We start from the raw sequence: 21,052 nt of genomic DNA on the forward strand, positions 1-21,052 counted from the left end.
GTATTAACTCAATAGTTATAGTCGCTTATACTGCCCATATGAGCATCATAGGGATTTTATGAGACTTTTTCCTTCGAGTACGTTTCTGCAAGTTGACTGGCTCCTTCCCTCTTGCCCTGCCCTCCTCCGACTAAAGCTGCTGGAGTCAAACTGTCGCCTCAGATCTCTCAGAAGGAGCACACAGTTGTCTATTGTATGATGTCTCTTCTTGTTGCCCGCCTGCTGCTCCTTGTCTGCCTGGCTTTACCTCTTTATGGCGTGGAAAAGGTGAGAAATAGAGGATACCGAAAGGATCCTGACGCTGACAAGGTAAGAGAGAGTTAGCTGAGAAAACCATGTAGCCGCTCTGATCGTTTCCAAAAGTAGATATGTGGCATTCCAGCAGAGATCCAATCCATTTTAGACAGATGTGGGCCTTCTCATGACGAAAATCACTTTAAAAAATGAGCTCATATGAAAATATAATTATTGTACTCAAATGAGTTTATTGTCAGTTAGGGCGCTTTGTTGCATTTTTATTTGATGTATCTCTATTAACATTCATAAGGCACTTTGCATGTTGTGTTCCCAAAACTCATCCCGGGATTACTTTTTTCTTGAGGCATGCATTGCTGTTTGCCAGAAGTGTCTTTAAACGACTGATTTCCCCAAATTAAAAAGAAAGAAGTAATATGCCGATTCATCCACATGATCCACATGTAGGCTTACAGTGCAGCGAGTGTGATCACCACTTTGGCAAAAATGGGCTCCCAAAATTACCTGGTCCCAGCAGCAGTTGAGAAATGCAGTTTTACAGCTTTTTTATGTTCAGCTGGTTCTCTATTATTCCAGGTTTGGCTGCTCTCCAGCAGACTGAGTGGGCACAAAGAAATCCCCTAACAGGAAGTTGGGGTCTGGCTCATACTGTCTGCGTCTTTTTGTTATCTATCTGGCTGTCCTGCCAGTTTAAAAAAGGTTATATGATTTGGGTTTTGGGAAAAAAAATGTATGATTGATATTTTAAAGGGACAGCTCCCCCCAAAATGAATCCAGAAATCCTGACCCGGTTACTCAGGATAACCCACAGATTTATTGTGAGCAGTTTCATGTCTGTAGAAAGAAAATAGTTTCTACATGAAACTGCTCACAACAAGGTCTGTGGATTATTCTGAGTAACCAGGTCAGGATTTCTGGAAAGAGACATTGCTGTTGAGTTTTTCAAATGCATTTTTTTTGGCGCTTTGAGCACCACAAGCCGCCATATAGTCCCATTATACTCAAAAAATACAAACATCTCTACGGCCGATATCTCCACAACTCGGGACCTCACAACAAAACAATCTTGATGGATAAATAGCACTACAGGTAAGAGGAAAAATATGTATTTTTGATTTTGGGTTGAACTGTCCCTTTAAGTCTGATAAACGTGTTATAATACATCCGATAAAACCAGGATAAGTCCACAGCACCCAATTCACACCAACTCCAATCTTAGACTATCTTTGTATGGAATTACATAACCTTCTACGCTGTAGGTGGGGAGTGAAGGAACAAAGTGGACACACATTTCCCTTTTGGGAGTCAAATGAAAGTGAAACTAGTGTTTATTTTGCTGGGACTCTGTAGACCTCCCTCAGGGACTCCTAGAAGTCTGCATACCCCACTTTGAGAACCACGGCAGTTTCTCTCCATTATCCTGCAAAGTCATATTCCACAAGTGAGACCACAGTAGAAGGATATAATGAATAGCATCTTATGTTACCATCTGTATCTAGTGCACTGGAAATGATGCAGAAAAGCCCAACTGCACTAGACACTCTGGAGAAGGAAGATCTACTTATTTGAACAACATGGTAATCATAAAATCCTATTGCATCCTATCGAGATCCTTTAAATCTAAAAACTCGCAAAGCCAAGCATTACATCCATGCTCTGCATGCTCCAGGAGAGATTCAGTCCTCGCTTTGGTGTTGACTAATGCATGAAATACTACTGATTCTTTGGCACTTTGGGGCAAATGCAGCCTTTATGCATCAGTTACAGTAATGGACTGTGTGCTACTAATATTCAGTAGGGCTGGAGCGTAATTCATGCAGGCAGGCAGCACCACTATAGAAACAGCAGACTGAAAGCTAATATAAACGTCAGCTGTGTAGCTAAGTGGACAGAGGTTCCATTCATTAGTCTGCTTTGACATGTTTCCAAAAATCCAACCCTTAATAAAAGATTGAGATGTTTCCTTGCTGAATATCCAACAAACTGATTCATGCTGTATTTGCGTCATTTACACATTTTGCCACCCATCAGCTGAGGTGTTTTGTGGAAGTTTAGTCCCTTTTTCTTGAGGACAAATTCCAGGTCTATTACAGCACATGCATACCAATCCACAATCTATTGGTTTCATTACAGACTTCCCAGTTTCCTATAGAGATGATGTCAGTCCTCACAACCCCAGGTTGCTTCAGCACAGCCACTTAATGGCTAAGACAGACTTTCAACCATCTGTTTTGCAGCAGCTGACATTAGAATATTGTAATTCTCCCTACATTTAGGCATTTTCCAGATCCACATCGTCTGAAATAGATTTTTCTACTTCACCCGAGGGACTCATGTTGAGATGTTGAAACTGAAGAAAAAGCTTCTCCTCTCTTGCCTGGGGACTTTTTTTTTTTTTTTGCCCTAATGCCTTTTGGCCATGCGTCCCTATAACTGCTCCACAGCTGCATGCTGAGCAAAAGGGCAGCAATGACCAGACCCAAATCCTTTTGGCACCAGTGTTTGCTTAAGGGCAAGGACGCACTTCTACGTGTCAGTTTATGTCTGTCCTGACTGGACGAGTCAGGAACGAGTATATGACGCAAGTCACATGACCAAAACTAAAATCCAACTCCAACTAAAAAAAGCTTCAACAGCTAACCTACACACTGTAATCTGTTGCTCAAAAGGTTTCTTTGAAGAACATATTACGCAAAGCTGTCTTGGATCTTCAGTGTGTCTATCTCTGTATGTGGTAGGGCAGTTTTGGCAAGCTCCCTCGTCTCTGTGAGTGTCTGTGTGTATTTGAGTCAGCTTGAGAAAGAACTGTTTAAACATAGCAGGAGAGTCAGCTGGACAATGAATCACACGGAGAGATGTGTGGCCAGACACCTACTAATTTAAGCTGTCACCAAGCCATCAGTTCCTCATTAACACACAATCTGTCATTCACTTGCTTCATGGCTCCATGGTTGCTGGTTCTATTGCTTTGCCTTGGTTTGGATCAACAGCTGTTTCTACACTTATTTCAACCCTATGGCAGTGTTTTTGTTTATATGACTGGTTAATGGGATATAATCTGGCTTCTTGTATGTGATGGTTGGATGAATGGCAGCATTCATGTGTTTGCGATGCATGCAGCCCAAACAGGGACTTATCCCCCAGGAAGGATAAAGAAAATCGGAAACAGGAAGTTAGATAACAATAGACTCTATACAGATGTTGTCGCATGCCTTCTTTTCATTGTCAACTTCCACAACTACTTCCTCTTTTCCTTGTTTTTCAGTATGGCAGTTGCATGCAGGGGCCAGCGGGCACCCCTGGCAGAGAGGGTAACCCTGGAACCAATGGCATCCCAGGCACGCCGGGCATCCCTGGCCGTGACGGGCTCAAAGGTGAGAAAGGCGAGTGCATTAATGAGATCTTCGAGGAGCCCTGGAGGCCCAACTACAAGCAGTGTGCCTGGAACTCTCTGAATTACGGGATCGACCTGGGTAAAGTAGCTGTAAGTATCTTGACACAGCGAATGACATGTTTCTGAGGAATGCGGGTGACCATTTCAATCATTTTTCAGTCATTTTACAAATTCACAGAAATGTTATACAACCACAAACATTTCTCTATGCTGTGTTGCAGGACTGTACGTTCACCAAGCTACGTTCAGACAGCGCCCTCAGAGTCCTCTTCAGCGGTTCCCTCAGACTCAAGTGTAAGAACGCATGCTGCCAGAGGTGGTACTTCACCTTCAACGGAGCAGAGTGCACAGGACCCCTGCCCATAGAGTCCATCATCTACTTAGACCAAGGAAGTCCTGAGCTCAACTCCACCATCAACATCCACAGGACGTCGTCAGGTACGACTTTTTTCCCAGTGCTATATAATGTGATAGTTTAAAGCAACATTTCAACATTTTGGGAAATATGCTTATTCATTTTCTTGCCAAGAGTTTGATGTAAGTTGGATGACCTGTAGCTAGAGCCAGCAGCTGGTTAGCTTAGCTTAGCATAAAGACTGGAAACAGCTAGCCTGACACTGTCCAAAAGGTAACAAAATCCGCCATCCAACATTACCTCTAAAGTAACGCGTTATGTATTGTTTCTTTAGTCCATTAATAAACCTAAATGTAAAAATGACTTTAAAAAAAGAGTAGTTCACAGGCGGGTTACGTGCTGGACTATTTCTTAGCCAGAAGCAATAACTTCCTGAAGTTTTCACTGGTTGCCTTCAGTAAGGGCCGGCAGCTTTTGTTACCTTTGCACGCAGACAAGCTAGCTGCTCCCGCCGCCCCTTATAAAAAATATTTATTTTGTTACCTTCGGACAGAGCCAAGCTAGCTGTTTCCCTGTTTCTAGTCTTTGTGCTAAGCTAAGCTAACCGGCTGCTGGCTGTAGCTTTATAGTTACTAGACAGAGAACAGTGTGGCGTCAATCTGACTCTGCAAGAGAGCAAATAAGCATAGTTCCCAAAATGTCTAACTATTCATTCAAGTGGTTATTTAACTGCTGTGGCTCCCGTAAAGCCTTGACAACAAACTTTAAAGTAAAGTTACACTCTTCCAATTTGGTTTTGGAAATTTTATCACTGTCAGAAAACAAAACATTTAACAATTTCCGTTTTCTGGAGGCAGTTTGGGTGTTCCCTGAAAATCATTTGCACTGTTTTCTTGTTTTTTTTTCTCCCCAGTTGAAGGGCTGTGTGAGGGTGTCAAAGCAGGGTTGGTGGATGTGGCTGTGTGGGTGGGGACCTGTGCTGACTATCCCAGGGGTGACGCATCTACAGGGTGGAATTCAGTATCCAGAATTATCATTGAGGAACTGCCCAAATAAAAAAAGTTACACGTAAGGGAGGGACCAGTCGTGGTAGTATAACAGTATGTCATCTGGCCCTCCAAAATGATCAGGTATGGTTTGCTGAGGTGTCACAGCATCACTAATGGTAACTTGAATGTTTTTTTTTTTTTGTTTTGTTTAAATACTATACTAGTTGACAGGCCTATAAACAAAAATACTGTGTCATTCGGTCTACCAGAAATAAACTTTGTACTGTAGCTTTTCTGCTTAGGGGTGCTGTTGGTATACAGTAACCATTTAACAGACATTGTGACAAGACACTGACAATATTTAAACTATGTACTCATGTGACCTGTTTATATTCATTATTACTGTTAATAAAGTAATCTTTTTTTAAAGAATTGAACTCTAACAATATGACTACTTGTTATGTATCTTTGAAATACTATGTACTTCATTCAATGTAGCCACAAAGTAATACATTTAATGTATTTATATACTGTACATCAAACATAACAACGCAGATAAAGCACAGTTTGGCTTTTATAATAAAATGTTGTGAAGCAATGCAGTTACAATTTGTTTCCAGGAATCAAAGATAATCTGAACAAAAGTATGAATTGTGGGATAAATGTATTTGGAACCAAAAATCATCTCCATTGCGGCTGTCTGTTTACATAAAGAAATAATTTAAAAGACAAACTAATATTACACATACATGCAACTGGAAACCTGAGAAGATCTCTAATTTGATATAGATAACCAGCTTTTCTTATTTCAGCCCGTATCCCTTTCTGCTGCCAGAAAACATCAAATGTAAACATAACTATGATGAAATATTTATCATCCTCCTCTGGCATAAGCCTGAAATGCTGACAAACATCGCAGCAGCACGTCCTTTGGTGTGTAGCGCACCATACTTTTCCCCATAAGTCAAAGTGTTTGTCACGCATCTGAGTCAGTGACAGATGCCATCTTCAACGCCATCGCATTTCACTAAAAAACGGTTTACATTAAAAGAAAAATCCACCGTTCATTCCTTTGCTCAGTTTGGCAACCGTTTCCTTCATTTTCAGTGTAAATGAATGCTTCTCACATCAGCACATTTACATGAACACTGCGCTGAGAGTTCGGCTTCAGTCTGATGCAAAGTGTCAGTGTGAGTCTTTGCAGCTGTCCATGCCAGGCTTTTAAGTCTCATTCATTTTGTCTGAGAAGGAAACGAGACACATTCTCATAAACTACAAAGGTGATGCAGCAGGCAGGAGTGACACGAATCAAGTTGGGGATGATGCCTTTGTAGAAACCAATGGCGCCTTCGTTCCTGCAGAGAAGGGGAAAAAAATGACCATGACTCAAAATGGATATTACTTTATTTGTTTTAACAGCCAAATTTAGAAACTGAGACTAGGGTGGCATGTTCTGTGAGTGGATCAGTATCATACCTCCATGTCCGTCTGACAACATCAATAACTCCATTGTATCTATTGTGCTGGTCTTGCAGGCGAGCTCGCACCACCTGATACGGGTATGTTGTGGCCACAGCAAATATTTTGGATAATGCTGCCATTGCGATATATTCCAATGCATTCTGATTACACAGATAAACAGATGGAGAGAGAGAGAGAGAGAGAGAGAAGTGAGCAGAGCAGAGTAGGAAAATTGATGAGTCGCTTCTTCAGCTGCTAGTTATCAACTGTGGGCTCGGTCTTATTAAACTGAAAAGTTACAAGCTTTATGCCTGAGCTTTAGTCAACACTGAGCATGTTTCCATACTGCTTGTGGCTCATGGGGTTAATGACTCACCAGCTTCGCTTCTGAAGGCACCTTCTTGTACTTGTTGTAGTCTCTCTTGAGCTCTTCATAGGCCATGAACTGCAGTGCTCCGTGAGATGTGCCAAGCAGACCAGGAACATAACCCTTTGACAAATATATGCTTTGTAAGTCAATCTTTAATGATACACTAATATACCCACAGTATGCATTATCTATAAATGACAAACGCCCACTACACTGTATCTGTAGCTCCCTACCTGTTTAAAATACTTTTTGTCAGAGTAATTTGGTAGCAATTATTCTGCCAGGCTAATAGAATTCACATAGAGTTAGTGAAGAAGCTAAAATACAGCCTAACATTTCTTGATGTTATTTCCCTTATTCATGGGTTGTAAGTTCTCTACAACCGCTAATATAGGCTGGTGATGCCCTCTAGTGGTGATTCATGAACCAATACAAAACATCATCTCAGCCTAGTAGGATAAAGGGTAACTTTTGTTGCTGTGGTGTGCGAGTGTAACCTGAAGATTCCTCTACAAAACAACTTACCCGCCATTGGGTAAAATAAGCACCTCATGTATTGCTTATTAACGTGAAAGTATACACTGATGTCTAACCTTGTATAGTCCAGGCACTCCCTCATGGCGGTAGATCTTGACCAGAGCATCCATCATCCCCCTGTACTGTTTGTTGGTTGGGTCAGCATTGTACTGCAGCACCAGCCGGGTCTTGGTCACCCAGATTGGGTTGGTTAGGGTGAGCGTTAGGATGCCTAGGTGAGGACAAGTAAGCATTGTTAGAATGAGGCTTACAACATTTGCCAAAGAGAACTCTCTGAAGTACATTCATTCAGTAGCTCCTTCAAACAGTGTATTATCTTACTGTATGTGGCTGCAACTCAAAACTATGTTCAGTTACTCCTCAACAAAATCGAAAAGAGACATGATATAAGTGAAGTTGACTGCGATGTGATAGTTGGTGCCAGACAAAACTGCCCTGCTGGTTTTGCAGACTATAGTGACACATGGGATGATAAACAATACATTCAGCGGTGGCTCTCTGAGCCAAAACATCCTATCCAGAAGACACAACTCATGCAAGCTAATAGGAAGGCCACAAGTATTGCATCTTAATGTTTCACTACCACAGTGAAGAGCCCAAACGCCCAATTTGTCAAACCTTGAAGTGAAAGGGTTCTACATTATAGTGACACAATACCATGGTGGGGGTCAACTCCTGTCAAATAACAACAAAATGATTCACCAAGTATTGGTGGCCTCTTCTAAAAAAAATAGTGCCATTTCCTGACTCACATCGGATCCCTAAATACCATCTGAGCACAATTTGAATGCCAAACTTTTAGTAAGATAATGTGTCACATCACAAAGCACTCCTCACCTCAACTCTTAGGATATGACAGTGACTTGTGTTTACTCTGATGGCATGCACAGTAGCAAGGTCTCAACCCATCAGACCACCTTAGAGAACTTTTCTAGCATACTGCTGAATAATGCATCAAATAGTTTAAGCTGTTTTGGAAGCAAAAATGGCTCCTACCCAGTACTAGTCTTAATAAAAAGTATTAGTAAGTAAGTCATTTTTGTTTGTTTGTTTTCATGCAGTTGAAAGCAGCTATTAAAAAAAACCCTCTCTCTTGGCATTCACTGGCCTTTCCTGAAGTCATGTGAGAACCTTAATTTTCAGCCCCTAACTTCATTTGGCCAGCAGGAAGCGGCTCCATGTGACCCTGTGAGAACAGAATAAACAGAAGGTCTATGTACTAATTTGTATCTGCCTCCTGTCTGCTAAAGCCAGCTCGGAGCAGTACTATATGGCTGTTGTTGTAAAGCGTGTGCTCAATATGTGAGTGCGTCAGCAGGGCAGCAGTGTTCAGATACACGTAGGACTGACCTGCTTCGGCTGCAGACACCAGGTGCTCTGTGGCACTCAGTTCAGTTTGACGACCCTCCTTCGTGTACCCTTTGATTGCATTGTAGCTGTAAGGGAAGATCGTGTGGGGAATAAGACATGTATGTCACAGTTACAGATAATGTTAGAGGTCAAAACAACTCGTGAAAAATATCATGATGCAGACATGATCCAACAGGTTTATAGCTTACTTACAACAAGAAGTAGAGACCCCAAGATGCTCCAGCACCCCAAACATTGGGTGTCACTCCTTGATAGAGTCCTCTCACTCCCTCCTGCTGCCAAACACTCTTCATACAGTGCAATATGCCATTGTACTTAGGTCTTAATTCCAATCCATCACTTACTACATTGAAAGGACATAAAAAGAAACAATAAGTTCATATTTCATAGAGCTCCTAACTGGCAAGAAACTCTAGTATTGCAGATTACTTGGATGACATTATTACAATAGACAATCATCAATAGTTTAAGTATAATGCCATACTGTACCTGCAAACCTGATTTTGACCAGATCCAGAGGGTGAAGCACCAGTGTTGACACCACTCCTCCACTGAGTCCCGCGACCAGGTTTTCTATCTTCACATGGCTGAAGACCTGCTGGACATGTCCGGCTATTGAGACAGCAGGTTTGCCGGACAGCCCTGTCTCTGTAACGTTAACGGCACCGTGATTTGGAGCGGAGCTCATGTTTACCGGTATTTAACTTAGCTAGCTCCTGTCAGCTAGCTGTGTTTACACCGCGAGCACTCCGTGTTTTAATGCTAAAATCTTACTCTATAGCACTCATACAACAACTCATTAACACTGCTGCAAAATTAAAATATGGTGTACAGACCGCTCTAACTCCTTGAAACTTCAACATCATTTTCACTGCATGTTATCAACTGAACCACGTTTGTGACATGCGGCGTGTAGCACTCCATTACACTGGTAACGATATCCAAAATGTCAAGCAGCAGTGCCACTTCGCGACCTTGCTGCTAGTAGTAAGTACATTTCAAACTGCCATAATTAAGAGCAGTGCTTCCGGCCCTAACATTCAAAATAAAACCCTTTTGTACGAACGCGACTGTATAATGACCATGTTATTTCGGTAAGTTTTTGAATAACAACAGAAACGTAAGTGGAGGTTGTTAAGATGGGTACTGTTGTAATAAGGGTCCCGATATTAACTTAATCTCTTAAAGTATTTGGTAAAGCCTCTTGAAGAAAAGTGCTTTAAAGACAGTTTATCATGATGTGTATGAATTGACGCTCCACAACAGTAACTTTTCACAAAGCAACAAATGAAAGCACATAGTTTGAAGATCAAATTGATGTATTTCCGGTTTTTCTCTTGCTAGATTTTGTACTTTGACAGCTGTTTCGGCAAACTTGTCGTGACGCAACCAGGAAGACTGGACATCCCACAATGCAACGCGATCCCAATGAGTCTCTTCTTTATCAACACATGGCCAGTGCTTGCTAATATTTTCTTGTTTAACTTAAACCTAACTGCGTTTTTGAAGTGTGTGTCAATTTTTCACTCTGCTACCAAATGAAAGTTAAAGTCCTCTCGAGGAACCCGGATGATTATGTCCGGGAGACCAAACTAGATATTCAGCGTGGTAAGTGATATACTTAAAACTCGGAGAGGCTAATCACAGTCTGCTAGAAACGTTAGTAATGCTAGCCAGTTTTTCTGAATAAACATCAGCCCCACACAGGTCAATAAATAAGGCCAGTCAGATTATTAAATTTTACAGGTCATTACCTCGTAAGACAACATAATTATCTCCGGAGAACCCCTGTCGTTGTCTGCAAGCTTGGATATAAAGAACATAGCAAATTGGATGCATTTCAAATATGTGCGTGTAACTAACAGCTACATTAGCACCTATTTAAGATCACTGAATGAAAACTGTGAATTATCCTACAGCGCGTGTGCAGGTCCAATAGGTCATATGAGACCTATAAAACACATAAAAAAGTGAATGACATTTGTGAATGAATTGCTATGAATATCTCCATGAGGCATATCATATATCTGTATTTATTTATTTTTTTTAGCCCCAAAACTTATTTTTGTGTTAAGTATCAGAGATACACAAGAGGTTAGCCCTGAAACAATGCTATTTATATATATATATATAAAAAATCTGCTGTGTATTCATTAGTCACATAGAATGAATGTTCTCATGTGATGTGCAGTAGGTTTCCCAGGCATTCATCATCATACTGTATTTTTACTCCAGGTATTGTCCTTTCATGCTTACATTTGTTTAAAATGTAATATTATCATATTTGCAAGTGAAATTGCCTTACAACTCATTAAAGAGTGACTACTCTCTGTTGTTAGTTCCTAGAAACTATGACCCAGCTCTTCATCCGTTTGAGGTGAGCAGAGAGTACACCCGGGCTCTGAATGCCACTAAACTTGACAGGGTGTTTGCCAAGCCTTTCCTGGCCTCTCTGGATGGACACAGAGATGGGGTGAACTGCATGGCCAAGCACACCACGAGCCTCTCCACCCTGCTCTCTGGCTCCTGCGATGGGGAGGTAACTATCTGTCAAAGTATAAACACATTACCCCAGCTAGTAACGTTATTTGCAACTGTGTGACGTTGTACACGCAGTAATATACATGTTATGCCCTCGTTCTTGACTTTGACAGGGTGTTTTATTTGATCCTTAGGTGAAAGTGTGGAATCTGACCAAACATGAATGTGTCCGCACGCTCCAAGCACATGAAGGTTTTGTCCGGGGAATGGTTGTCCGTTATTGTGGAACATCCTTCTTTACGGTGACTGCTGCCCTTCAACATCTGAGAGGAGTTTTGGATTTATTAGTCTGTTTATTATCTGACCTCTAATACAGTTTCTGTTTTCTGTCTTGGCATGGTGACTGTAACAGGTTGGCGATGACAAAACAATCAAGCAATGGAAAATTGAGGCGCCAGGTTACGGAGAGGAAGAGGAGCCACTCAACACTATTCTGGGCAAGGTATGATCAGTGGGCATCCGCCGTAGTATTATATCAAAGGCAGTTGTGGTTACATTGTGGTAATGGAAAAATCCTGCTTTTTAGGTGACCATGACCTCTGACCTCTCAAGGGTCACTGAAATATCACATTTTAGATATAGTTAAAAAAAATAAAAAAATAAATTATAGGAATTCTGGTCCCTTGCAGACAGTCTTCACAGGACTGGACCATCACCAGAAGGAGGCTGTGTTTGCAACATGTGGCCAGCAGGTGGACATCTGGGATGAGCAGAGGAGCAGCCCAATCCGCTCTTTCACCTGGGGCGTAGACAGCTTCAGCTCTGTCCGTTTCAACCCTGTGGAGGTAAGACACCATGTATACACCACACTCAGACGGGCCTCGTCCTGTCACGGAGTGAAGAACACTTGGCCTTAACGATTTGTCCATGTTCAAAGTGTTTATAGTCACACTTAATTCAATCTGACACCCTGCTGATATCTTAAAAGTTAACGGTTTATGTCTTTCCAAAGACTGAACTTCTTGCAAGCTGTGCCTCTGACAGAAGTATAGTACTGTATGACATGAGAGAATCCGCACCACTTAAAAAGGTAGGCTCTACCGTTTAGTTGCTGCAGGAATTTACCTTTCTCTTTGCACATTTCTTCACAATAACCTGCTATGATTTCTATCTACTGTGTGTTTTCATTTTCTTCTATAGGTTATTATGACAATGAGGAGCAACACATTATGCTGGAACCCTATGGAAGCCTATTACTTCACATGTTCAAATGAGGACTACAAGTGAGTTGAGGATGTTGAAGATGCTTACAGTGAGAGTGATTCACATGATAGTATTTCTGTTAAATTAGGCCTCCTGTTTACATGCTCAAGAGTTAGTTCTCAAGCAGATGGAATCTTACATGGAGAAATGTAAAGACCAGCTCTGCACCATTGGTAGACTTTTAAAACAGATGGGTGATTAATGCACAGTCTCAATATTGTTTTACTGATTCCACTAAAACGTAATTTTACTAACGGGGCCAATTTTGTTTTTTCTTTGTCTCTTCAGCCTCTACACATATGACATGAGGTACCTGGACCGGCCAATCACTGTGCACATGGACCATGTCTCTGCAGTGCTGGATCTTGACTATTCTCCCACTGGGAAGGAGTTTGTATCTGCCAGTTTTGACAAAACCATCCGCATCTTCCCCAAGGACGGTGGTCACAGCAGGTTAGTATGACCTTGAACACCAGTTAAAAAAATTAGTATTGTCATTGCGTTATGTTTACTGTGATTTGAATTTCTAGTCCATAATCAAGTACTATTTCTGTTCTTCTGAATGAGCAGTACAACTAGTACTACTACTACTACTCTATACAGTAGAGTAAGCAGTAAAAGTTAATAGAGTTTAATATAGCTGATGGTACTGATAGTTTTTGTTTTTTTGGGTATGTAAAGTTTTTCATATTTACTTTATTCTATATATATATATATATATATATATATATATATATATATATATATATATTCATGATCAGAGATCATTGAATTGTTGATTGGGTGATATCTTTTTAGTTGTTTTATTTAAGTTAAAGAAATTGTAACAGCTGTGTTTTTCCTACTGGTCAAAAGGCCTATTGGCTAGCATAGCTGATAATAGTTGGTAGTTGGCAAAGCTAATGTGGGGATGCTAATTGTTTTGACTGACCTTCTCGACCACAAATACAAGCCATTGTTTGGTTGCTACGTGACATAATGGTACATGCAGTGTTGTTTGTACATTTGTCAAGCTGCAGAACAAATAGCAACCGTTGTGTTACAGTAACTGGGGGCGTGTAGCTTGGGCAGGTCTGGCCTCAGAATGCTACATAAATATTAGGTGTTGCAGGAACAGTTGAAAACCCTTGGAACTTGACTATAAGCAGAAATATGGTATTTTTCAGTCAGTATAGACCTTTCTTACAGCACACATTTTGACCTGTCACAATAGGTGAAGCACTGTGTTACTAATAACTTTAACGATGGTCCCAGTTAATCATGCCAGTTAGCCAGTATGGACAATACCAGGGCCAAGTGCTGGCTCACCTAAATGGAATGCTGTTGTTAAATGTTATTAATTACACCTGTGTGGTACCTGGTACCATGGGGGGGGGGAATGAATCCACAGTAACAAACCTTTAAATAAACCTTGTACCTGAACTCGTGCTTTTCCACCAAATGTTTGCAAGCCCTCTCCACTCTGTCAGTGTTCTTTCTGAGCTCCTCAGACCCAGTAACTGAACACATGAGCTGTTTTGGAGAAAGCTGTCATATTAAAATACGCTTCACCAATGTTTTGACGAGACTGAAATACGACTGCATCGGTAGTTTCAGCAAATGCCCCCAAAGCCCTCTAGCGGCTGGAGTAACAGACCCTTTTCACAGCAGATATTTGACATGTCACAGCAGGGAAATCACACGTGTAATCAATAACATTAATAACAACTGCATTCCATTTAGATTAGGCAGTTCCAAGGCCCTGCTATTTTGCGTGCTGGCTCACTGAAATGGCTTACTAGTGCACTTAATGGAACTGAGATATCATTAATGTTGTTAGTTCTACCTGTGCTTAACATGCTATGACAAGACCGACTGCTTGTTTCCTAACCAGAACCACGTGTTTATTATTGTAACCATGGCGACGAAGGTCCCCAAAGTTACTTTTTTAGTGAGCCAGTGCTTTAAGAGCCGCAATTAAATACATTATTCTGAAGTTTATGATGAGTGTTATAGCAGCATTGTATTCCTGATCAATATGGGTGGTCATCCTGCATATTGTAGCACAGTTGTTTTTCTAACAACTAATGAAGACGTTGTATTGCCTTATTTATTTGATCTTTATTTATTTATTTATTTAATTTAGGGAAGTCTACCACACCAAACGCATGCAGCATGTCATCTGTATAAAGTGGTCAGCAGACAACAAATACATCCTGAGCGGTTCTGACGAAATGAATATCCGACTGTGGAAAGCCAACGCAGCTGAGAAACTAGGAGTGGTGAGTCCTGCCTTGTCTTCTCTATATCATTCCTGCTTTCACTCATATATTCAGCTTCAGTCAATTTCATATTTAAGACAACTTACTGCTTATTGGCTGCTTCTTGGTAAGCAGTAAATGGTGGTCTGTGTACCAATCAACAGCTGTCAGACGTACTGTATACTGTATCTCCCTCCAGTGTATTACCTGATCTTGTTTTATGAGTTAGCTGCATTATTCGACACAGCCATGGCCTTGGGCCCACCTCAGCAGGGTAAGAGTGGGTGACTATGCCAGGAGCAATGGCACTACTGTTGCCAAATGCCCTGATGGATGCTGACTTAGGGTAGAATCGCTCTCAATCAGTACAATGTACCACTTGGCACAGCAACTCTTGTGGAAGGTAGAAGTCCAAAAAAACTCAAACGCTTGTGCAGTTGTTGGCCAAATCACCTACAAAAGATTCAGCTAAAAGGCTGTTTCCTTATCCAGACAAATCTTCACTGACTTTTAATATCTTGTTTAGTGAGTACCACGTGCATTGTATTCAGACAATATAGGCTGTGTTAGCAGAAACAATGGCCTTAATGTTATTTTATGCTCAACTGTCAAATAAAGCTCCTGTAAAATGCTGGGAAGTGTTCCAGTGCCCCAAATCCCAGTTATGGCTGAATAATAAAGATCAATTGCATCTCATATGCCATCTCCAGCAGCCATCTTTCATTCCTAATCGGATTCACTCTTGCTTATTCTCTTAATGCAGCTTCAGAGTGGAAAATTGGCCCGCTTTTGGCACTGGTTTTACCGTCACTGTGTAAGAGACGATTTATTCGCAAGCTTTGCACTTAAAGAGATCAGACAAGGGCTGCTCCTATCAGCAGTTTAAATCGGCCAATCACTTAAAGCGGGCCACTCTGAACATAATGAAGCATTAACAATCAAGTTGTACTGAAAGGGTCTTTAATTATCAAGAAATGCTGATCATATGAGACTGATCAGGACTTCTCTATCAGCTGCTGCACATCACTATTTTTTTTTTTCTTTTTCTCACAACTTTGCACGCAGCGGCCTTTGACTCCAATGTAAATTAGACCCTTTGTATTATAGGCCAAGTCCGAAAACATGTTGAATCAATTAGCACCTATTCATTTTCAATCAATTTATTTCCTCTGCTCTAAAAACCTTGTTTCATCACTACGGTGACCCGCATGTTAACAAAATGTATTTGAAAGAGAAAACAAACGCAGATTGTAAAATTATGACCCAAACTGTCCAACATCCATCACAGTTTACAGACTAACTTCCTGGTTCAACTTTGACTTAATTGCTGCACAGTTACGGCTTGTGGTAAGTTGTGCCGTAGTTGCGCGTTATACAGTTTTCCTTTTGCAAGAAGGGATTATTACCTACATTTCGAGCATTCTTACTTTTTGGTTTTACCTCCAAAAAAAACGGATGACTTTTTACCCCGGCGGACTTGTCAACGTGTTCCCAGATCTCAGCAGTTCGGTGTTATCATACTGATAGAATGCCTAATTTGTCTGCCATGAGCAAAAGATCAGTGGCATAGTTTTGATTGTACATAGCATACATCTGAAGTGACACCTCCTCTCGATCTATACCAACCCGTTTGTGGCTGCATTTTACCTCACAGCACTGCCTGCAGTCTGTCAAGTCTGCTTTACCAGCAGTTAAATCACCTGGTCACGTCTGCTTCCTTTTAGATGCAGTTTATTCAAGCTATTTATGTTTTCATCCAGACCCGAACTGCTGATAGGACATGTTGGTTATAGTTTTTAGGTAGGAGTTTTTGGCATCTCTGCAGTGGACTGTTTACAGCTTAGGTTTTCTGATCCGGTCTAGCAGAGTGTCAGTTGGATTACAGTTAGTACTGGCAATTTTTAGATAGAAAAAAAGTAGTTTCAGCTGTTCAGTCTCAACAATAAAATTCCAGCGGTTTTCACACAGTCTCTCTGTGCAGCTGCTTTGTAATAGTCGTCTCTACGTTGCATTCATTCTTCTTCAGTAGCTTTTTGTCACCATGGTACATTGCCCCGGAAGTGAGATTATACAAACAGTGTTTAAGCAGGCTAACCATGTGTGTATCCAGGGGAATTAGTTTAGTCCAACAGGATCAGCATCTAACAGCTCTTCTCCAACAAATTGAATCTGAGACAAATCATTGCTTTTAATTAGAATAAAAGCCTTCGAGGAGGGCAGCCTCAGCCAAAACGAGTCCGAGTAGCTGGTGGTTTTTATGAGACGGGGAGGGATGTTGTCGAGCTGGTGTCTCCACTTTTTAACAGACATTGATTTCAGTTTTGAATGAGCTTGTTGTCAAGCTGAGGTTACTGCTTACTGTACTGGCCAACGTTTTATGATGTAAGACAGCATACCTTAACTGTCAGTAATTAACAGAACACCACTACCAAAATAATTTGGTGAATCTTGTGGTCAGCAACAAACTCTGGAAATACTCATGATTACTGGAATCAAGACATTTAGGAAAACACCTCAGATGACCCTAATCTCACCATGGCAACCCAAGATGCTATAAATGACATAATTCATGTTTGCACTACAGGTATAAATGCAATTTAACAAGTTAAATACCTTAAATAATCCACTGACTCATCTCCAGGGGGAGACAACCCACGTTTACCTGAAAAGGTCGTCCTGTGGTCATGCAAACTATGACTGAAGAGTTAGATGAGAAGATAGATACCACTTTCATGTCTGTCCGTAAAAAAATTGCAGGTTCTGGCTGTGCAGAAAGGCAGACAGACATGTAGTGTGAGTTAACACAACGTACAATGTCTAAAAAAACATGCTCACAGTGTCTTAAAGCTCACCAACATGTTATATCTTGTTTGTTTAATCCATACAAAAGCTGACGTGTAAAAACTACAAATTGTGGCATTATGGGGGGTTATGTGCCAGCCTATTTCATGGCTTGGCTCAGTAGCTGACATGCACATCCTCAAAAATGTAACTTCAGGGGGGAAAAGGCATGTATTGGAAGAACACCCGTTAGCATCCTGTTTCCAATGAGCAACCATGTTGTTTTCTTTAGTTCTTTAGTTGGTTAAATAATCTCCCCATAGGTCTATTTGTTAGCTGTTCTGGAGCTTTCAGTCACATCACTTGATCTTCATCAAGCAGATGGAATTTGCCCAATTGTCATGGAACTGGCCAAGAATGAACTTTCAGTCTTAGTTTTTAAGCCAACATCGACGAGAAGTCCTTCAAGTGCTCTGAAAAAAACTTTTTTATAATTCCATGACAACTGGGCAAACTTAATGTGCTCATGTAGATCATGTGATATGATCTAAAGCTCGAGAACACCTACCACAACCTTCTTCTGTTTTAGTTGCCTAGATCTAACTAAACCTTAACCATAACTATGGTAGATCAGAAAACAGTCATACAAGTCATTTTTGTATTTAGTGTTACAAGCGTTTTGGATGTCTAACGATGTCACCCGGCCGATAGGGGGGTCAGATGAGAAAATGTTCATATGGGCCATTTTTGAAGGCAATGATAAACAACCAGTTTTGTCGTTTAGTTTAGAGGACTTGCTAGAAAATTGTCGCTGAGAACATTCACTGTAAGAGTTTATTTGTAGAGGGCTCAGTTTGTACAGGGAGCAGAGTGTCCCCTTGCCTAAAGCAATTCTGTGCTTTCTTGGTCCCCTCCTCGTCTCATTTATTTTTTCTCTGCTTCAACCCAGTATTCAAATCCTCTTTCATTTCTCCTCTTCACGTCACTTTGTCCATTCTCATCTTTCCCCACTTCCATTTTCTCTCTTTTAAAAAAATAATAATTTTTTTTATTCAATTTTATCTAACTAGCTCATCCTCTCTTGTGTCATGTAGCTGGCCCCCAGAGAGAGAGAGGCCAGAAACTACAGCCAGAAGCTGAAGGAGAAGTTCCAGCACCACCCGCAGATCAGACGCATCGCTCATCACCGACATCTACCCAAGAACGTCTACCACCAGAGCAAGGAGCTGAGGATTATGAAAGAGGCTCGCCGTAGGAAGTATGTATTCATTAGTTTTTCCTTTCCTTTCCTTTCCTTTCGGAATAGGTATTGAGCTAGCTAATTTATCTATAGGAATGACGTCCCCTCTGTGTCCATGTAGAGGTGATGGTGACTTGGGCTGCTGCCAGGTTAGGTCTGACCTATGCAGTCACACCAGCCTAATGGAAAATCTCACAGATGGGACTGCCCCCCATGACATGGTCTCAATAGGCCTTACATACTCATTTACAGCTTGTATGGTGGATTGATTGTCCCAGTTTGCCCTGCCGTCCAGTGATTCATAGCTCAGTCTGTGGCTTTTTTCCCCTAATTACCGGCAGTATTGTGAGACGTCAGATGTGTGTTTTGGACTGTGAATGATTTACTATCTGTGCTTTATGAATTATTTTCAGGGTACATTAGTGTAGTCTGTGACGTAGGTGTTGGGTCAACAGTCTCATATTCAGTCTCTTCCACCTTTCTGTTTGCCGATCTCTCCATCCTTTCCTGAATATCCTCACCAGCAGATTGAGTTATTCACACCACCTCCTCTTTTGTTTTCCAGGGAGAGGAATGTCCGCAAGCACAGCAAACCAGGCGCTGTTCCTGTGGTGTCTGAGAAGGAGAAGCATGTTGTGACTGTGGTCAAATAGACAGAGTTGGAGAAGAGAACATAAGGCCAAAGGTCTGCCATCAAGAGGTGGAGCCCAAGATCACACCCACATGGGACATGTTCAGACTGCTTTCACTTAATAGAATTTTTTTTTTTTAAAGGTTTAATTTGTCAGTTGTGGGAAAGACAAGTGCCCAGTTATGCATCGTTTGAAGTAAAAGGACACAGACTGTAAATACATATAAACAACAAATCTTGTAAAGAATTCTCTTTTCTGCCTTGTTTGGTCCTGTATTTAAGTGACTAAGCACACGTTTTGCTTTGAGCAAGTTTGTATCACAGGATCCACAAACACCACGACAATTTATGAAATTAAGAACAGATTAAATTGATTGTGTTTAAAGAACGTCACGTGACTTGGTACCTACTTGCAACAATTAATGTTCCTTGTGGTTTCATTAGATTTTTTTTTTTTTTTTTCCATGAATGAAGTTCAAGAAATGTGCTACAGCTGATTATTAAAACTACCAGAAATGGCATAAAGGTTTCAGTATGCTTCAAATGACTTGCAGTCCAACATCTGAAGGCAAAAGTGTTGTGTTAAGAATTGCCACACTCAAAGGCCTGTCGAAGAGCTTGCTGTCATAGCCTCATCCTGGCTGTATGCATGATCATTCTCCAAGAAGTCTCTTTTGTTGTTTCAACATGGTAAATCGTACAAATGGGGCTAATGTTAGACACATTGGAACAGTCTCTCTGTGATCTAGTCTCTCATGGTGCTGCACTCAGTAGTACACATGAAAAGTGATGGAAGTAACTATGACAAAAGACAGCTTGAGAGTAAAGTTCACACCCTCCCTTACTTTCTACTACACACCTGGCCAATCGCTCCATAAGGTGGCCGTGATTTTCCAATGTTTCTTTAAGTTATAAAAATGGTCATTGTTAAACGATCAGACGAACATTTATTTTAAAGCATACTGACGCCTTAAGAAACATTTGCAAAGTGTTATATAGCTCCAGGGGTTGTTTTCTAAAGTTTACTTTTAGCCATTGTACTGGACATTAAATACTGAGCTTTGTAAAATAACCATCTGAAAGAGAGCAAGGGCAGATGTTCTGGCTTACTAGCAAAAACATTTTCATCAGTTTTGCCATGTTTCCCCTCAGTTTTGGAATATCTAATTACCTATGGGTTAGGTAACATTTTTAGAGTGCATACTGCACTCAAAATCTGTGTGTGTATATAGGACTGACACACTATTTGCTGATGTATATTTATAATAAACTTCCAAACTAAGTTTTTGCTGTGAAAGGATGTCATTTGTAAGAAATCATAATCTTGTTTGACTTGTTGCAGCTGATGAGTGTAATGGTGCTAATTCACTTACAGCCCTAACGAGGTTGGCTCTATCCTCTTAATGTTGTCCTTCAATCCTATCATCGCTGCAGCCTGAGAGAGAGCTGTCTTGGGGAAAGGGTCGGGGGGTCAGAGCTGAGAAAGTCACCGCATGAGCGTGGCAATGGAAAGGGTTTGCAAGGAGGTTGACGCAAACATGATGGTGTAATCAAAGACTGGTGCATCTGGGTGTCTAGAGCTACTGGAAAAGTCAGTTTTGTTTTACAAGCAACAATTGTTTAATACAGTGAAATGTGATACCCGGAGTCTTTTTCTGTGACACAGTTGTTTTTAAAAACCAAA

General features: G+C 41.0%; 3 protein-coding genes across 4 annotated transcripts; 2 read left to right on the forward strand and 1 right to left on the reverse strand.

Moving 5' to 3' along the window:
* Positions 1 to 112: 112 nt before the first annotated feature.
* Positions 113 to 5,436, forward strand: LOC122882246 (collagen triple helix repeat-containing protein 1-like). Of its 2 annotated transcripts, XM_044209447.1 has the most exons (5): positions 113 to 309; positions 1,755 to 1,832; positions 3,521 to 3,739; positions 3,871 to 4,087; positions 4,918 to 5,436. In XM_044209447.1, exons 1-5 carry the CDS (start codon positions 196 to 198, stop codon positions 5,058 to 5,060), a joined length of 771 nt encoding a protein of 256 aa, XP_044065382.1. In that variant the 5' UTR covers positions 113 to 195; the 3' UTR covers positions 5,061 to 5,436. The 2 variants fall into 2 exon arrangements, with proteins under 2 accessions (XP_044065382.1, XP_044065381.1); XM_044209446.1 differs by lacking the exon at positions 1,755 to 1,832 and having other exon boundaries at positions 121 to 309.
* A 204-nt stretch (positions 5,437 to 5,640) lies between these two features.
* On the reverse strand, positions 5,641 to 9,758 carry LOC122882245 (mitochondrial folate transporter/carrier-like). The gene is made up of 7 exons (XM_044209445.1): positions 9,222 to 9,758; positions 8,925 to 9,075; positions 8,712 to 8,797; positions 7,418 to 7,572; positions 6,831 to 6,944; positions 6,470 to 6,615; positions 5,641 to 6,348 (listed from the first exon to the last, which is right to left on the reverse strand). Exons 1-7 carry the CDS (start codon positions 9,418 to 9,420, stop codon positions 6,222 to 6,224), a joined length of 978 nt encoding a protein of 325 aa, XP_044065380.1. The 5' UTR covers positions 9,421 to 9,758; the 3' UTR covers positions 5,641 to 6,221.
* A 357-nt stretch (positions 9,759 to 10,115) lies between these two features.
* Positions 10,116 to 20,650, forward strand: dcaf13 (ddb1 and cul4 associated factor 13). Its single transcript, XM_044209441.1, has 11 exons — positions 10,116 to 10,340; positions 11,072 to 11,271; positions 11,408 to 11,515; positions 11,626 to 11,715; positions 11,903 to 12,058; positions 12,226 to 12,303; positions 12,414 to 12,496; positions 12,765 to 12,929; positions 14,602 to 14,737; positions 18,592 to 18,755; positions 19,303 to 20,650. The coding sequence occupies exons 1-11, from the start codon at positions 10,271 to 10,273 to the stop codon at positions 19,388 to 19,390; spliced, it is 1,338 nt and encodes a 445-aa protein (XP_044065376.1). The 5' UTR covers positions 10,116 to 10,270; the 3' UTR covers positions 19,391 to 20,650.
* Positions 20,651 to 21,052: the final 402 nt, after the last annotated feature.

Source organism: Siniperca chuatsi, linkage group LG9 (genome assembly GCF_020085105.1).
Source record: "Siniperca chuatsi isolate FFG_IHB_CAS linkage group LG9, ASM2008510v1, whole genome shotgun sequence".
NCBI lineage: Eukaryota > Metazoa > Chordata > Actinopteri > Centrarchiformes > Sinipercidae > Siniperca > Siniperca chuatsi.